The 16,866-nt window shown below is 39.2% G+C and overlaps 1 protein-coding gene across 1 annotated transcript; it reads right to left on the reverse strand.

Moving 5' to 3' along the window:
* Window positions 1-1,788: 1,788 nt before the first annotated feature.
* Window positions 1,789-16,353, reverse strand: LOC311039083 (gamma-glutamyl hydrolase-like; the record flags this gene model as incomplete). The annotated part of the gene is made up of 9 exons (XM_084048725.1): window positions 1,789-2,043; window positions 2,144-2,278; window positions 5,091-5,181; window positions 5,531-5,637; window positions 5,768-5,906; window positions 6,296-6,380; window positions 9,717-9,767; window positions 10,364-10,508; window positions 16,245-16,353. The coding sequence occupies 9 exons, from the start codon at window positions 16,351-16,353 to the stop codon at window positions 1,925-1,927; spliced, it is 981 nt and encodes a 326-aa protein (XP_083904851.1). The 3' UTR covers window positions 1,789-1,924.
* Between the last annotated feature and the right edge of the window lie 513 nt (window positions 16,354-16,866).

A 16,866-nucleotide genomic window follows, 5' to 3' on the forward strand; every position in this document is an offset into this window, starting at 1 on the left:
AGACTCACCTCAGAGGTAGGAATACTCACCCCCAAGATTTTCGGGGGGTAGGAACACTCACCCCATGACCTGAGAACACTCACCTCGGAAGACTCACCTCAGAGGTAGGAATACTCACCCCAATGTTTAAAAAAAGGTAAAAAGGTAGATCTACCGGCTTGTGAGCTATGATGTTTAATCCATATCTGGATTACTCCATATCTGGATTAAATTCTTTCTTTGAAGGTATAGAATTAATAAAGTTCTTTAAATAGTGCTTTAAATACAAGGTAGATTTCATCAGAAAAGGTAAAAAGGTAGATCTACCGGCTTGTGAGCTTTCCATTTTCACAGAATGCTTTCATAATGTGAGCTTTCCATTTTCACAGAATGCTTTCATAATGATGTTTAATTACATTTAGCTAATTAAAGTGCTTTAAATACAAGGTAGATTTCATCAGAAAAGAAGGTAGATTTCATCAGAAAAGTGAACAAGGAATGCAAATAGCAAATAGCATGGTCATTTGCTATGTGTATCCAGCTCCACACCTTGCCCCATCCACCTATTAGATATCAAACAATGAATCATTAAGTGGGATATTAGTGTTAAGTGGTCAACCCCCCTCCTCCCCTTCACTCCTGTGCCCCCATCAAACAAACAAACAAACAAAGGTAGGAACCCAGAGAAATGAACATTCCAATGTCAATTTATGTTGTTAAATTACATTTAGCTAAGCATTATTGAACTTTAGTTACTTTAGTTACTATTAGATATACATTTCACTATTGTAAGCATTATTGAACTTTAGTTACTATTAGATATACATTTCACTATAGTAAGCATTATTGAACTTTAGTTACTATTAGATATACATTTCACTATTGTAAAACATGCATTAAACACTTTTCCCTATTTTTACCTAGGATATTTAGTTACCTACTACTTTGCTGGTATAAATGATAACAGTATAGAACATTGCATTGCACACATGCATTGTTTGAGAACTTTAGTTTTTAGAAATATTACTTTTGGTACATTTTGATGCCTTACTCTTTGTGTGTGTGTGTGTCCGCGGACCCCACTTTGAGAACCGTGGCATTACACCATTGAGTTTTTCTGGGTGAGTTTTCCTACCCCCGGGGGGAGTATTCCTACCCCTGAGGTGAGTGTTCCGAGGTGAGTGTTCTCAGGTCCTGAGGTGAGTTTACCCACCCCCCGGGGTGACTGTTCCTACCCCCGAGGTGAGTATTCCTTTTTCAGTTGAGGTGAGTTTGTCTTGAGGTGAGTCTTCTTGTATTCACAGACATTTAACCTATGCCATGATTTCAAGTAACCTGTTCTTACAGTAGCCTAATAGCTCAATGATGTCATTCATTTGTCACAACACTGAAGTGAACTCACAGAGGCTGCATTTAACAGTTGTCTTGTGTTTTCTAATACTCTCAGGTCAGGAAAGATCCCCTTAATCTGTTTTGATTTGCCGTTTTTATTCATATTTGAAAATTTGTTTAATACTGTAATCACAATCCAGACATTGTATTTTCTGTTATTGTTGACTTCTTTGTATCTTTTTCCTCTTATCATTATATCTTCGTCATTACTGAATATGACGTCATATTTTTGTCATTGTTATGTTCTCTCTTTTGTATCGAACAAAGCTCCTCACAGTCACTGGAGTCTTTCAGTCCACAAGGAGAAGAACAACTTTAATAGCACAAACTTGACGGTGTTGTGTAAACACTATATGCGCACAGTTTGGGGGTGGACCTTCATCTGCAAAAACAGCATTATTTGCAGGTGGGATTATCTTCATTTCGTTCTCAGCTCTTTTAGGCAATAGCTTTTTCTCAAAACGTTTGTGCAATCATTTGCAATAAAATAAGGCAGCATAATAATCTCATTAAAAAGAGGCATTGAAGTGAGATGGAAAAGTCCAAAACAACATCAGAAGTAATAGATTTGCTCATTTGACTTTTTGATTCCAGTGTAGACGGGAATGAAGTTGTAAATCAGTACTCTCTTCTCCTCCTCCTGACTGGCAAATTGGTGAAAACTCTTCCGGGCTGTGGAGCGAGGAAACGATGCCAAGTTTAGAGGACGGAATTATTGCATGGCTTTATTCACTGATTCATGAGTATGTATGACCAGACTGTATGTTCAAACCTTCGTTGACAAAGAAGTCGGCCATGTAGAACGTTGTTTTGATTGCGGATGGAGAGTGAGGGATGTGAGGCTTGGTCCATTCAAATGCATTCTTTTCTGGGTGCCACTGGGTGCCGTAGATTGGTAAGTCGTATGCTGCCCGAGAGGTAAGGAGAGAGATACAACAGAGTACAACATCCATGATCTGTGTCGAGTCTCTTTAGCTACAGTGCTTTACACTCGGATAAACTGACATTTCTAGGGCAAGGGTTCCCAAACTTTTCAGGCCGCAACCCTCCAAAATAATCATATTTGAACTCGGGAGCCCCCCCCCCCACCCCTCAAGGTGGCAAACTCTAGTTTGGTATTTTGAAAAGGTATATACTGTATCTAGATACTATTTCAACATGATAGCCCTTCCCAAGTAGTAGCTTAGTCCCAGTTATCAGCCTTCAATGACACCAACCATAGTTCCAAAGAATGAAACGATTCTCTAACTATTTTTGAATAGAACATGTCATACAGAGGAGAAAATAACATTATTCAATCTCTTTCATTCACTTATTTGACCACATGAACCCTAGCATGCCTATTCTGGGGCAAACATTCAGCAAATGGCATGTCTACAATCTCACAACACCTCACGTTGTGATACGATGTGAACAGCATTTTCACTAATCGGGGTCACTCAAGTGCAACATTTGCTAATTCTAGTTTTGTATTTTTGAATAGGTCTATATCCCTAGATCCTACTATAATTCTAGTAACCTCTGTTTGTCCGTCTGTAGTGGTGTCCCTCTGTAGTGGTGTCACCACCCGGTTCTCCTCACTGGCTGGACCAATTGCTCTGATTTTGCACACAGCCATTGACCATTACCATCTGAACGCAACTGTGAAGCCCGTTTTTCAATTTCATCAAATCTCAGCTTCTTATTAGCGTTTATGCATCGACCGGGTATGGTCTAGTTATATTTAATCATGATAGCCTTCCCCAAGTGGTAGCTTAGTCACAGTTATCAGGCTTCAAAGACAGCAACCATATATTCAAATAATCAAGAAAGCGCGCCACTTTTCTTTAATAGAGGACATGTCATACAGAGGGAAAAAAAAAAGAATTTTCTCTCTTTCATTCACTTTAATCAATGAGCATCATCATAACTGTCATACCAATATCAATTATTCGGTATTCATCATCGTCATCATTATCATCATCGTAATCAGTTTGTAATAATGATAAAAATCTACAAAGTAACTAGTAACTCAAGTTTTCAAAAACTTGTAGTAGAGTAAAAGTACAACATTTGCCCCTGAGATAAGTAAAAGTACTGCAAATTGGAAATACTCCAGTATAAGTAAAACATCCTCAAAAGTGTATTTAAGTACAGTACTTGAGTAAATGTACTTAGTTACTTTACACCAGTGGTTCTCAAACTTTTTCATGTCAAGGACCCCCAAATTGACACCTATTAGCCCACGGACCCCCATTACAGAAGATATGCCAGGGACCCCCATAAGAGAAGATTTTTTACGTCTCTAGCAGTGATTCTCAACCATTTTGATTTCAAGGATCACCAGTTTGATATGCATTAGGGCTACAGACCCCCATTTAATGGCATTTCTATCTCTGGGACCCCAATCTATATTGTAAAATCAATGTTAATTTAACGGGTCCATTTGGTTCCATTTGTACAGAGTTACAGTTCTCAGAGTTACAGACCCATAAGGGTCCATTTGTTTCCTATCCATCATTTAGCTGGGGACCCCCTGGAACCCCCTCAAGTACCCATGGGGGTCCCCGGACCCCACTTTGAGAACCAATGCTTTACACCACTGGTAGCAACATATATTTGTTCAGAAAACTGGCGGAACGCCGTGGTGTCACGCGAAGCGCCCAGTGCACCCCTGATCACCACCTCAGGTGTGTGTTTATGATTTATAAGGAGCACCCACAGCATTGACACGTATGACCTCAGGTGTGTGTTTTACCTTGTGATATTTAACTATGTACACATTGTACAGTTATACACTTCTCTGGAGCATGACGGGATCTGTTTACTGTATGGGTTGTACGTATACTAAGCCTGACGAACTTGACGACCTTGCAGGATTATGCAAAGGCTAAAATGTAATTTAGATAGCATGTTAGGTAGACAGATGCCATGTTTTCATAATACCATAGTATAGCATTATTTTAGTGTTACTGTTGTGACTGTTGTATTGAGGGAAACATTTTGTTGACATGATGGTATGTTGTATGTACAGAATAGAAAAGCACTGGACTGGATGTAGAACTTTTGTGTGACTGTTGGTATATTGAATAATGATTTTCAGTGATTACTTTGCCAATGTGAAAAGGAATAATGCTTTAACTGTTGAATTCATATGGATTGCTCCTGTGACATACTGTACAGTAGAAGTGAGTGTTGTAGTGCTGTTACAGTGTGTGCTATATGTTTGTATTATTTTTTTTAAGTTAATACGTGTAACTTAAGTTATATATCAGATTTAGTTTGTTGTCTCTAAGCCAAATGAAGCGTAGTATACCTGTGAGATGTGAGTGGGATTTAAATAATATTTAAAAGACTATGGTATCCCCGCTGCGTGGAAAAAGGTGTTAGGACGTGTGGAGCCCCTAGGGGAGACAGAGGCCAATGATAACACAAGAAAAAAAGGTCAATTTGACCAAAAGTCCATCTGTGTGGTAGGCGGACTTTATGCCGTCACACAAGTGTCATGGTCTTCATCAGGGAGTGATCGGGTTCAGTCTAAAAAAGTATTAAAGCTACTCATTTGAAAAGGCTATCATGTTTCAAAGTACTTATATGGACCCTACAAACAAAATGGTGCCAAAGAGATTTTGCCAGCTTTCGTGTCCCTGACTTCTGGTCTGGCCCATGGACTATGTAGGTCGATGTCTCTCTATCTACAGTATGCTGCATATTTCTGAAGTAAGAAAAAACTGTTTTACCTTCCATTGTTGACACAAACTCGAGTTCCCCGTCCATATTTGTGGTCAGAATTCTGTAAAACTCCTTCAGTTTTTTGTTGCTATTGAAAGTCTGGAATGACAATGACACATGCGTTAAATTGCCACCTAAACATTGATCACAAGTATCATTGCCACTTTTTACATCTTAAGATGCTTAGCTGACATTCTTATCCAGACTCACCTTCAAGTGCCACTATGGAATAGTCTTTGATTCCTATTTCAACAACATTAACAGACCACCAATAAGGAGTAGAAGTGTTGTTTAGAGCAATGGTGCCACTATGACCAGCTCAGTTATTAAAGCTGTGCGTAAATTAATCCCTGAACTCTGCCATCATACGGAAGGTGGCAACTAAAGCATTTTGTATTTATTTCCCCCTTGGCTTGACAAACTACAGGATAACTAGTGAGTGTTGTACCTCCACTGAAATGCTCCACTTGTGTGAGTTCTCTGTTAACGGCTCAGAAGCTAAAGCCTGCAAAATGTCTGCTGGGAAGCCTTTAAACATCTTGCCTTGCGTGGAGTCTGGGAATGAGACGATATAAGGTCATTACAACAATATCATCTCTTCTTTTCTACATAATCAGAATCTCTTTCTTGCCTTTGTTCTAGACAACGGAATTGAGGTAGCAATCCAACTCAGTGCATTAAATACCTGCAGCGAAAGCGAGTGGTAAGGCGACCCCACTTGTGTTGGTGCGTGAGAGAAGTAGTTTCTCACTGGTAAAGTAGGTCAGTTCCTCGAATCCGAGACACGTGCCCCACACAGGGAAGTAGTCACCTCTGGAGTTGGCCTGAAACATATCATTGGATTTTGGGGGGGGGTACCAGGGGGTCCCCAGAAAAATAAATAAACATCACAATTGCTTTAACCACTTAAATTAATTTGATATGTTGGATATTCAAAAATAGCAGATGTACAAGCTCACAGCGCGTCACTTGAGCTTGTACATCAGCTATGTTTTAGCTTTTTTTTATCTTGAAAGTATTGGAACATTTTGAATACTTTTTTTTAACACAAATCTTCTCTTCTGGGCGTCGCTGGCACAAAATATATTCAGATGGAGGTCCGCGGCCAAAAAACACCAAGTCACATCAACATCACGTGACATCAAATACATTGAGCTACAGCTTTTGAAATAACAAAGAAAATTATGATTAGAATTGTGCTTTGTACTCGTACCTCTAAGGCTAGATCATAAAATACTTTTGCAGCCCTCTGATAACCAGAGGAGGTAAGATTGGCAGCTCCGCCTGGGAAGAGGATTCTGTGGGAAGACAAACAAAATGCATCAATATGGGATATATATTTTCAAGATAACAACATGACGCAAGTAGCTTGAAAATGTGATATTCTTGTCGTGCGACACCGCTGTGCAACGAGGTATAGATCAGGCTTAAGAGTTATATGTGGATTTCTTGTCCAATGACACTGATGAAGGCCGATATACATTGTCTGGACAAAAGTTGTCACTTTTTTAAGTGGGGAATATTTCAGGTTGCCCTTAAATTGTGAAAGCTATAAAGTTCCCATATGCTGTATAGTACTTTGTATCATGTCACATGATAAAAACTCAAGAAATGCATGTAGAAATACAAACTCACACAAAAAGTGTGAGTTTGGTTAGATTAAAGAATGCATGACTTAAAATAAGACAGTTATTATCAGATAGAAAAGTGGTGTGTAGTAGTAGAGTAGTAAATCTTTATTTCGGTCCATTTAAAAAAAACAAAAAGAATACAAACATACATACATACGAGTCTACTTATACAAGTAGCACCGAAAAGGTGTAGGCTGAAGCCGAGGCTTATTTTGCCTACCCTTTTTGAAACATCTTTGGTTATAAAATATAAGAAAATGTAGTAACACATTTGTTTAACTAAACTAATCTCATCAGATAATTCGATAGAATAGAAAAGAAGAAACTAATCAAACATTGATTTTAACAAAACTAGTACTAATCAGAGTAAAGACTTAGCTTTTACCTGCAGTACACTGTGTAAAGAGTAACAAAAGTTCAAAATGTACCGGTTCATGTTTCACAACAAAATAAATATCAGTATCAAACATGGTTAGAGCAAAACGAAGCATAGTTCAGATGGACTATCCCGGCACCAAGACAGGAATAAAAGAAAAGAGAGGGGGAAAAAAAGAAAAGAGAAAAAGAGTCTGCATTCACCTAGTACAGTTTGGTTCTATGGTTGACCATACTGTGTGGTTTTTTGACCACAGAATATGGTTTAATTTTTACACACAACGCTACACCATACAGTACCATACTCTGTGGCTATTAGGTCACAGAGTAAGGCTCTGTCTCCACACACAGATTTACATACACATACATACTCACCTCAGCACATACGCCCATTTCATACTTACACATTTATACGCATACATATAGTACAGTACCTACAGTACACTGGCACGGGCACGTCACTATGTCCAGAGAGAGGCATTATTATTCAAGTCAACTTTGTTTGCTATACATTGATATTTTTAATTATTATTAAATGTTAGTTGGTATGCTTTATCATAGTAATGTTTTATACTTATTTAATACCTTATTTTTGAACATCTTTTTGAATGTGGTGACTGTTTTGCACATTTTTAGTTCTTTATCTAAGTTATTCCATAAATTAACCCCCTTTACTGATATACACCTGCCTTTTATGTTGGTCCTTACACTTCTTGTTTTAAATATACACGTCCCCCTGAGTGAATACTGGGACTCCCTGGCCTCGAACAGCTCCTGCATGCAGGGTGGAAGTATTTTATTATGTGCCTTGTGCATGATCCCAGCTGTATTTAGATCCACTAGATCTTCTAGTTTTAGAGTTTTTGTATTGATGAAGAGTGGGTTTGTGGGTGCAATGTAGTCACTTTGAGTTACAATTCTTATTGCTTTCTTTTGTAGCATGTATATTGGTTTGATGATTGTTTTGTATGTGTTCCCCCATACCTCCACACAGTAGGTTAAGTATGGAAGTATGAGGGAGCAATACAGTATGTACAGTGAAGATGATACACTTGGTTTTGGTTAAGTTCAAAGATAATTTGTTGACATCAAACCAGTTCTTAAGAATCTCTAATTCCCTTCCTACTGCCTGCAAGAGCTGCCCAAGATCTTTCCCGGAGCTATGTAGGCTGGTGTCATCAGCAAAAAGGACGCACTTAAGCAGTGGCAATGCTTTGCATATATCATTGATGTACATGATGAATAGTTTGGGGCCCAATACTGAACCCTGTGGCACTCCATGTGTAGATTTAAGCAATTCTGAGTCAACATTGTTCATGTGAACATATTGTTGTCTGTCATTTAGGTAGCTTTTTAGCCATGCGTGGGCGACTCCTCTGATGCCATACCTCTCCATTTTCTTTAGTAGTATGTTATAATCTATTGTGTCAAATGCTTTTTTTTAAGTCTATGAAGACCCCGACAGTGTACTCCCTGTTGTTTGTGTTGGTTGAAATTGCTTCCACTAGCTCTGTTACTGCCATCGAGGTGGACCTGTTTGATCTGAAACCATATTGGTGGTCACTCAGCAGCTGGTGTTTTTCTATGAAGCTGTCTAACCTTGTGACAATTAATTTTTCCAATATTTTTGAGAATTGTGATAGCAGCGAAATAGGTCTGTAATTGGTGAATTGGTGTTTGTCTCCACTTTTGTGGATGGGTATGACTTTAGCTGTTTTCATGGCTTTGGGAAAAATACCTGTTGTGAATGATTGATTGCAAATGTGTGTGAGTGGTGTGACTATAGTATCTATTATGTCTTTAATTATTGTCATATCAATGTTGGTACTGTCAGTGGACTTTTTATTTTCAAATGTTTTTACTATGCCCAGTATCTCATGTTCATATACACTTTTTATAAATATAGAATGAGTATTCTGGTTAATAATTAAGTGGTCCAGGCCTTGCTTGACACTTGGATCAATTATTGCCTTGGCTAGGCTTGGTCCGACATTAACAAAAAAATGATTGAATTCGTTAGCAATTTCTTTTGTTTTATTTATAATTGTGTTATCTTTATTGAAGTGGTTTGGATACTCACCTTTGCCAGTACCTTTTCTAATTATACTATTCATTGTTTTCCATGTGGCTTGAACATTTCCTCTTTGCTGTTGAAGTTTTTTGTGATAATAGTCCTTTTTACTTGATCTTATAATATTTGTCAATTTATTTTTGTATGTCTTATATCTGGTCTCTGCCTCTATTGTTCTTTGTTTTATAAATATATATAATAATAAAAAATAATATATATCATATATATGAATAATATATATTTATAAATATATATATAGATTAATATATTTATATTAATATAAATATGCATGTGTGCATGCACGCGTGCGGAACAAATGTCCCCAAAAGCATAGTAGAATTTGACAGAGACGACGTGATGACCATTTTGACTTTTGTGTGTGTGTGTGTGTGTGTGTGTGTGTGTGTGTGTGTGTGTGTGTGTGTGTGTGTGTGTGTGTGTGTGTGTGTGTGTGTGTGTGTGTGTGTGTGTGTGTGTGTGTGTGTGTGTGTGTGTGTGTGTGTGTGTGTGTGTGTGTGTGTGTGTGTGTGTGTGTGAGTGAGAGAGGGAGAGATTACCCATTGAGGGAGTTGAAGAGAGTCGTGTACTCCTCCAGTGTCTGGTTCACCCTGTGAATGAAACAGGAGTCTTATCAAAGGTTAAGGAAGATAACATGGTTGTGTAACATTTTGGCATAAGGACAATTGTTATTGTTTTTCATCTCAGGGATATTTCACGTTCAAGTAAAATAAACATTGAAAAGAATTTAGAAAAATAAATGAAAAAAGGAAATGAGAAAATCACGGCCCCCTCACGCATTAGAAAGACCTTCTAATGCGTGAGGGGGCCGTGATTTCTCCATTACGTTTTTCATATTTTTTTTTAATGTTTATTTTATTTGACAGTGAAATATCCCTTTAACAACGTTGTTGTTAAGTGAATAGACTAGAGGGAGGAGGCCATATCTACAACTGAACAGCCTGCTCTCTTGCCCCTAGATAACAGGTCTGTGTGTGTGTGTGTGTGTGTGTGTGTGTGTGTGTGTGTGTGTGTGTGTGTGTGTGTGTGTGTGTGTGTGTGTGTGTGTGTGTGTGTGTGTGTTTATCAAAATCATGCACGCACAGTATGGGAATATTTAGGCCTACTCAAGTGTTGTTGTTGTTGATTTTCATGTCTAACATTAAGCACAAATCCCAACAAAAACACAAGGAGACTAAAAGCTTACATTATGGGGACAACTCTTGCTCCAGCTGACTCCAGGAACTTTACATAGGAGGCCGGAATATACGCTGTACTGTTGAGGGGTGCGGAGGGGTGCTGTGGGGTGCTGCTCCGCACTCTATGAGTGTAGAGCTCCTGAGCCAGTATGCCTCCAGAAACCACACAAAGTAAACAGTAGTCAGTGGTGGAAGAAGTACTCACATGTTGTACTTAAAAAAGTAGCAATACCACAATGTAGAAATGCTCTGTTACAAGTAAAAGTACCAGTATTCAAGATTTACTTGAGCAAAAGTACAAAGGTTCGCGTTAAAATATACATACAAACAAAAAGTAAAAGTACTCATTATGCAGAATGTCCCATTTCACAAGTTTCCAAATGTATAAAAATGCTTTGAAAATAGCAGATTTACAAGCTCACGATGCGTCCCAAAGCGACGCGTTGTGAGCTTGTAGATCGGCTATTTTCAAATAGCCTAAGTACACATAGGGCTGAAGTGGCTAATGTATGTATAATCAAAATACTACAAAGTAACTAAAGTTTTCAAATAATTGTAGTAGAGTAAAAAGTACAATATTTGCCTCTGAGATGTATGGAGTAGAAGTAAAAGTATTGAAAGCCAGACATATATTAATATATTTATATTAATATAAATATGCATGTGTGCATGCACGCGTGCGGAACAAATGTCCCCAAAAGCATAGTAGAATTTGACAGAGACGACGTGATGACCATTTTCCTGGTCCTCACAAGAAAAATAGTGGTTATATGGATAAAAAAATGTTTTTAGAGATAGATTTTGCAATTAGTTTTAGGGTTTGGGGTTAGATCTATGCTGATTCATACTTAGTTGCACGCTGGTGTAGTGCACCGAAAAATATCAATGTGTCGGACTGCGACATATTGTGAGCTTGTAGATCTGATATTTTTCGACTTTTGTGTGTGTGTGTGTGTGTGTGTGTGTGTGTGTGTGTGTGTGTGTGTGTGTGTGTGTGTGTGTGTGTGTGTGTGTGTGTGTGTGTGTGTGTGTGTGTGTGTGTGTGTGTGTGTGTGTGTGTGTGTGTGTGTGTGTGTGTGTGTGTGTGTGTGTGTGTGTGTATTTGTGTATTTTCAGACAGGGTGCAAAACATAGTCTCGGCCATGGCTTTCGGCCTGGCGGAAACAATAAACAATAGTCACAGGAACTATTTATTATCATTTCAAACTCATAGCGTGTGTTCAGAGACATGTTTTCTGTAACTTAATGTAACTTAATCTAAATCAAATTAATTAAAATCACCATGATATCAGGTGTGCCAGATCCTGTCACTTCCTTGTTTTTTTGCCTGGAGACATTTCCTCTCAATGCATTTCTTTTGTGACCAACTTTTTAGTTATTAAAAAAAAAAGAAGCTTTTCAGAGGGGAGAGACATTTCATCACATACTGCAGGGGTCTTCAACGTTTTCAGGCCAAGGACCCCCTAGGTGAGAGAGAGATGAAGCAGGGACCCCCTCCTCTATATTGTATAAAACTGTGTTTCAGATTAAAGTTTTTTTTTTTTACTTAGTCTGCTCTTTTTTCCCTCTACACCTATAGCCTCTTTGCCAAAAATAGCCGATCTACAAGCTCACAACGCCTCGCGCTGCGAGGCGTTGTGAGCTGCTTGTAGATCGGTGCGTTGTAGATCTGCTATTTTCAGCTAATGTTCCCCTCAGAAAAGGAATTCTAGGGTTCAAGTGGTTAATGTAAAAAAAACTAAATCACATCACACAAAGATTTGGCGGACCCCCTATAGTAGCTATGAGGACCCCCTAGGGGTCCCGGACCCCCTGTTGAAGACCCCTGACATACTGTATGGGCAAACAGTTCCCCAAACACAAAATCCCACCTCTGATCTGGCGGTCCTGTGGTTGCAAAACAACCCAGGCCGCTTCTTAACCCCTTCACCATACCCCTGGGTTCCCTTTCCTATAATAGACATTATAAGAAAGGAAAAACCATGATGTATATATGTATATAACACAATACATTTTAAATAATGCATTACAATTAAATGAAAACCAAACCAAAACCATAATTATGTTGTTGGATACCCTCTAATCCTGCTAATGGAAAAAAAAACTGGAGGAGGAAAGAAGAAAACAAACAAAAAAACATGCTTATTTCTCAATCTCTGATGCCGAAGTACAGATGTTCAATCTAGTGAACTGATTTAACCTTGGATCGATTCTGTCCTTGCACCCTGTGCTCTAGCACTGGACGCCTCCAATCTCAATACTTCGTAGAAAGACAGCTTCCAACAATGAATACTATAGGTTATGAAGTGGTTTCCATCTCATTACGAGCATTTTCTTTGCTGCCATTAAACCGGCCAAAAACACTCTTTTTATGAAGTGTTAACCTTAGAGATGAATCATCATTTAATAATAAAATGTGTGGTAAACAAGGTATATTTATCTTTTATTTATGTCAGACAGAAATAATGCAACCTTGGCTCAAAAAGCTAGTAGGCCTACTCCTGCACATTCCCACATCATATGTACATATGTTCCCATAGCTTTTTGCGGACATAAGGAATATAGAGGACTTAGTAATTTTTATCCTGAGTGATAAATTAAATATTTGTATCAGTTTATAATTAGTTAATTGATTGATGTAATTACAAGAGGTTAACGGAATATTATTCCATACATTCTGCCAATTTATGCAGACTTTATAGTCCTTTATAGATCTACTATGTTCCAGACAGTGATATTACCTGTAGTTCCATTGAACTTTTCTTTGTAATTCATGATATAACCCAGAAACAAAGCTATTTATGCCACTCAATAAAAGCATTAGAGGATGAACTAGTAAAGGTTGATTCCATGGGACACCGTAAGTGTGCATTGCAGTGCGCAACTGTCATTTTTTTTTAAAGGATGTAGGGGCATTAAAGATTTGTTTTAGCTCTTGAAAGGATCTGAGACTGTATTCACTGTATATGTCTGATAGTTTGTGAATACCTTGCCTTTGGCAATTGGGGAATGTAACTGGTTTTGGGAAATGCAACTGGTTTCACACCAACAGTAGAAGTTATCAAAAATAGGGGTATCTATTTAGGTGCCATTTTACGTCCCCACTGTCCCATTTCGGCAATATATTTCCAAACATAAATTGAATGTGCTATAATTGGGCCAAATTTAGTATGGCAAAAGCTTTGGGATAGACCAGAAAAGAGGACATCTTTGAAGGTATATGGAGATACGATGTGCTTCTCTTTACCCCATGGCACATCGGAATCAAAATTATGAACCGATAACAACCCTCCTCCTGCCTTCCTACTATTTTGGAGTGTGGAATCGTGGATGCTGTTCACGCCATATAAATTTGAACACCAACCCTAACTTCTCCCAAAATCCTGGAGGTGGTGGTAGATAAATCATGCTTGCAAGAAAATTGATTTTGGCGAGAATATGGGTCTTAACCACCGAGAGCCTGACTGAGAAGGGGATTAAATAGTATGACCAACGGTGTAACTCATCAGATATTACCTCTCTTAATTATTAATTAATAATTAATTCACACACAAAAAAGTTAGGCTTACAGCGTCCAGCTCAACAAACTACGTTAGTTAGTTAGTATTATTATTACTGTAACCTTACCAATGATCGGCTGGTCGTTTCTCTTCGCCTTTGATGAATGAAGAATAGGTACAGATGAGAGGATGATGGAAAATAGTAAGACAAACATTGTGAAATACACTAAAACGTGTAAAGACGGACAACACCACGACTTTGAGCCTGTCACACAACTAAAAACAATCAAAACTCAAAAAATGTAAATCCCGATGTGTCACATCTACATAAATAAATTGAACACTCTGGAATAAACACTCTGGCACAGCCGCACAGTGGTGTGGTGAATCAGTAACTAGTTACTAGGCTACTGTAGTGCAGCTTGTGAGCCTATGGGGAACGGGCGTAGGGAGGAGTCGAGGAGGAGTCAGCTACCAGTGACGTAGTTGCGGCGGCCATATTACTTAGCTTAGGGTCGTATCATCCATAGACATATAAAGGTAGACGCCTCCTCTGGCTCTGAGGCGTCTGTGGCCCAATTCCAAACTCTGCCCTAAGCCCTCAAGCCCTGCACCATCATTAGCTTAAGGTAAGTCAGCTGGTAAGTGTGTGAGTGTGGGAGGGTTTAAGGGCTCCAAAAGGGTACAAAAGCAATGGAACAGCCCTTTGTGACGTCCCACGTTACCTTGACGACAGACTGACTGGCCGTGCTTCAGTAATAATAGTAATAAGAAGAAAAATGAGGAATTCATAATTAAGTTGATCATTATTCTAGCTAAATTTCATATACATAAATCCAAATGTACCCATTCCAAACCCTCATTCTTTGTATTTGAGATTGAAGCCAGGCAGTACATTAAAACAATTTATGACTCAGGGCTTAAAGAACTGGTATTTTGACAGTTTGAGTATTTCATTTACGCATCGTAATTTATTTTCATTTTGGACCTGTCTTTTTGTGTTCACTCTTTAATGTTTTCTGTTAGTAAATCCCACTGGCTCTGATGATATTATATAGATGTATTGATAACTTCTTTGTTTGTGTATGTTTGTGTTTGTTCGTTTTGTATTGTCTTGTAATTCATGAGAATATAAATAAAGATTTGTAAAAAAAAAAAAAAAAAAAAAGACTGGCGGTCGGCGTCCTCTGGTAACTCCCACTACGCAATGTATTGTGGGCAATTTCTTTGCCAAAGTCTCCAAAGGTACTGACTTACGGAAAGGGTGCAGAAAGGGGCGTTCCCGAGCCCTCGCTGACTTCAGGCTGACTTTCCGATTTCATTTGGAACAACCCTCAAGCCCTTACGGAGCTCACATGAACGCGCACCCAAGTCAATGAGTCAGTGAGGGGGTGGTTTGGAATTGGGCCTGTATCTCGGGCGCGCACCAGCTTCCGCCCTCAGTCGCGTGCGTCACACAAGGGGACATTCGGTAGGCCAATCAGAGGCCTACTGAACGCCCCCTTCTGTGACACACGCGACTAGGGAAAAACTTCCTTGGACTAGGGGCGGAAGCAATACAAGGGTATTGCGATACAGGTTGCTCCAATGAACTGCAGAGGCCAATGAGGTATCTAGGTTTCTATATCTATGGTATCATCAACAACATCGACAGTTACTCACAACGTGTTCTGAACGCACAGTCTGTATAAAGTCTACAACACATTTATAGTTAACGGTCATCAGTGTTGCCAGCTTTTGCGAGAGAAACAAGCAACCAAGCCCAAAAGAAGCAAATAGCCTACACGAGCCCTTTAAACCTACTATATACATTGGCTTTTTAAAAATAGCCAATCTACAAACTCTTGTAGAGCTTTTTTACAAGCAATTTACAAGCAACTTTACATCAAAACAAGCCCCAAAGTCGCTTATAATAAGCAGACATGGCAACATTGGTGGTCATACGAGTGTGACAGGGGGGAAAACGGGGTATTAGGATTATTTTTCTGTTAATTATTTATGCATGTTTTTCATCTCTTAACCCCTTTTAAAGCCTGTATTGTGATGTCTTAAATGTATTTTCTTATGTTGGACAATGTTTTTCCCCCGGTCCCCAAGCCACTTAGCAGCAATAAGCAGCAATGAGTGGCAATGACAGCTAACAGCTGAGACGCTGACAGACACTCGGGCGTGGTCCCCACCGCCCAATCCCCTAGTAGGCGACGTCATCGGCGGCCAATCGAGAGTGAGGAGGGCGCGGTGAGCCGAGCATGAACTAGAGCCGCGCTCATTCAAAAAAGGGAGAGCACGGAGGAAGGTTGTGTGAGGGAGCCGGTGAGGAAGCCGAGTGTGAACCGAGAAAAAGACCAATGCATTGGGGCGATAAGAGGGACCAAGGGCGAGTACTTACACCACCGAGACAGTGTGAGACGCCGTGTGGACGAGGAACCCTGCGAAAGACCAGAGCATGCAGAGGGGTAGCCCTGAAACATGACTGTCACAAGCGTCATGTGAACCATGGCTTTGGGTGTCATATCCTCTGAGAAGGTGTGGGGAAAGGGACTTTAGTTGCAGCTGCACTGTTGCAGATGGCTTTGAACTCTTAACCTATCCCTTGTTCTTTATTCTTTATTCTTTCTTTATTCTTTATTTGGATCCCCATTAGCTTCCGCTGCCGCGGTCGCTAGTCTTCCTGGGGTCCACATAAAACATCACAACATAAAACAACATACATTCTCATGTCTTACTAAATAAAGTACATGAATCAATCAATACTTTTGTACTTTTACATTTTGAATTCTGAACTTTTACTTGTATGTTACAAGTTGTAACAGAGTATTTCTACATTGCAGTATTGATACTTTGACTTGAGTAAAAACAAAAACAGTACTTTTTCCACCACTGTGAAATAATGGATCTTTGAATGAATGAATGAATGAAAATGTTCATTTTGTTTGACAGGTGGGGACAGTGTTCGGCCACTAGATGGGGTCAGAGTGCTGGACTTGACAAGGTAGGCGTCTGGAAGTGTG

Source organism: Gymnoscopelus microlampas, assembly GCF_963454915.1.
Source record: "Gymnoscopelus microlampas genome assembly, chromosome: 22".
In the NCBI taxonomy this organism is placed as follows: Eukaryota; Metazoa; Chordata; class Actinopteri; order Myctophiformes; family Myctophidae; genus Gymnoscopelus; species Gymnoscopelus microlampas.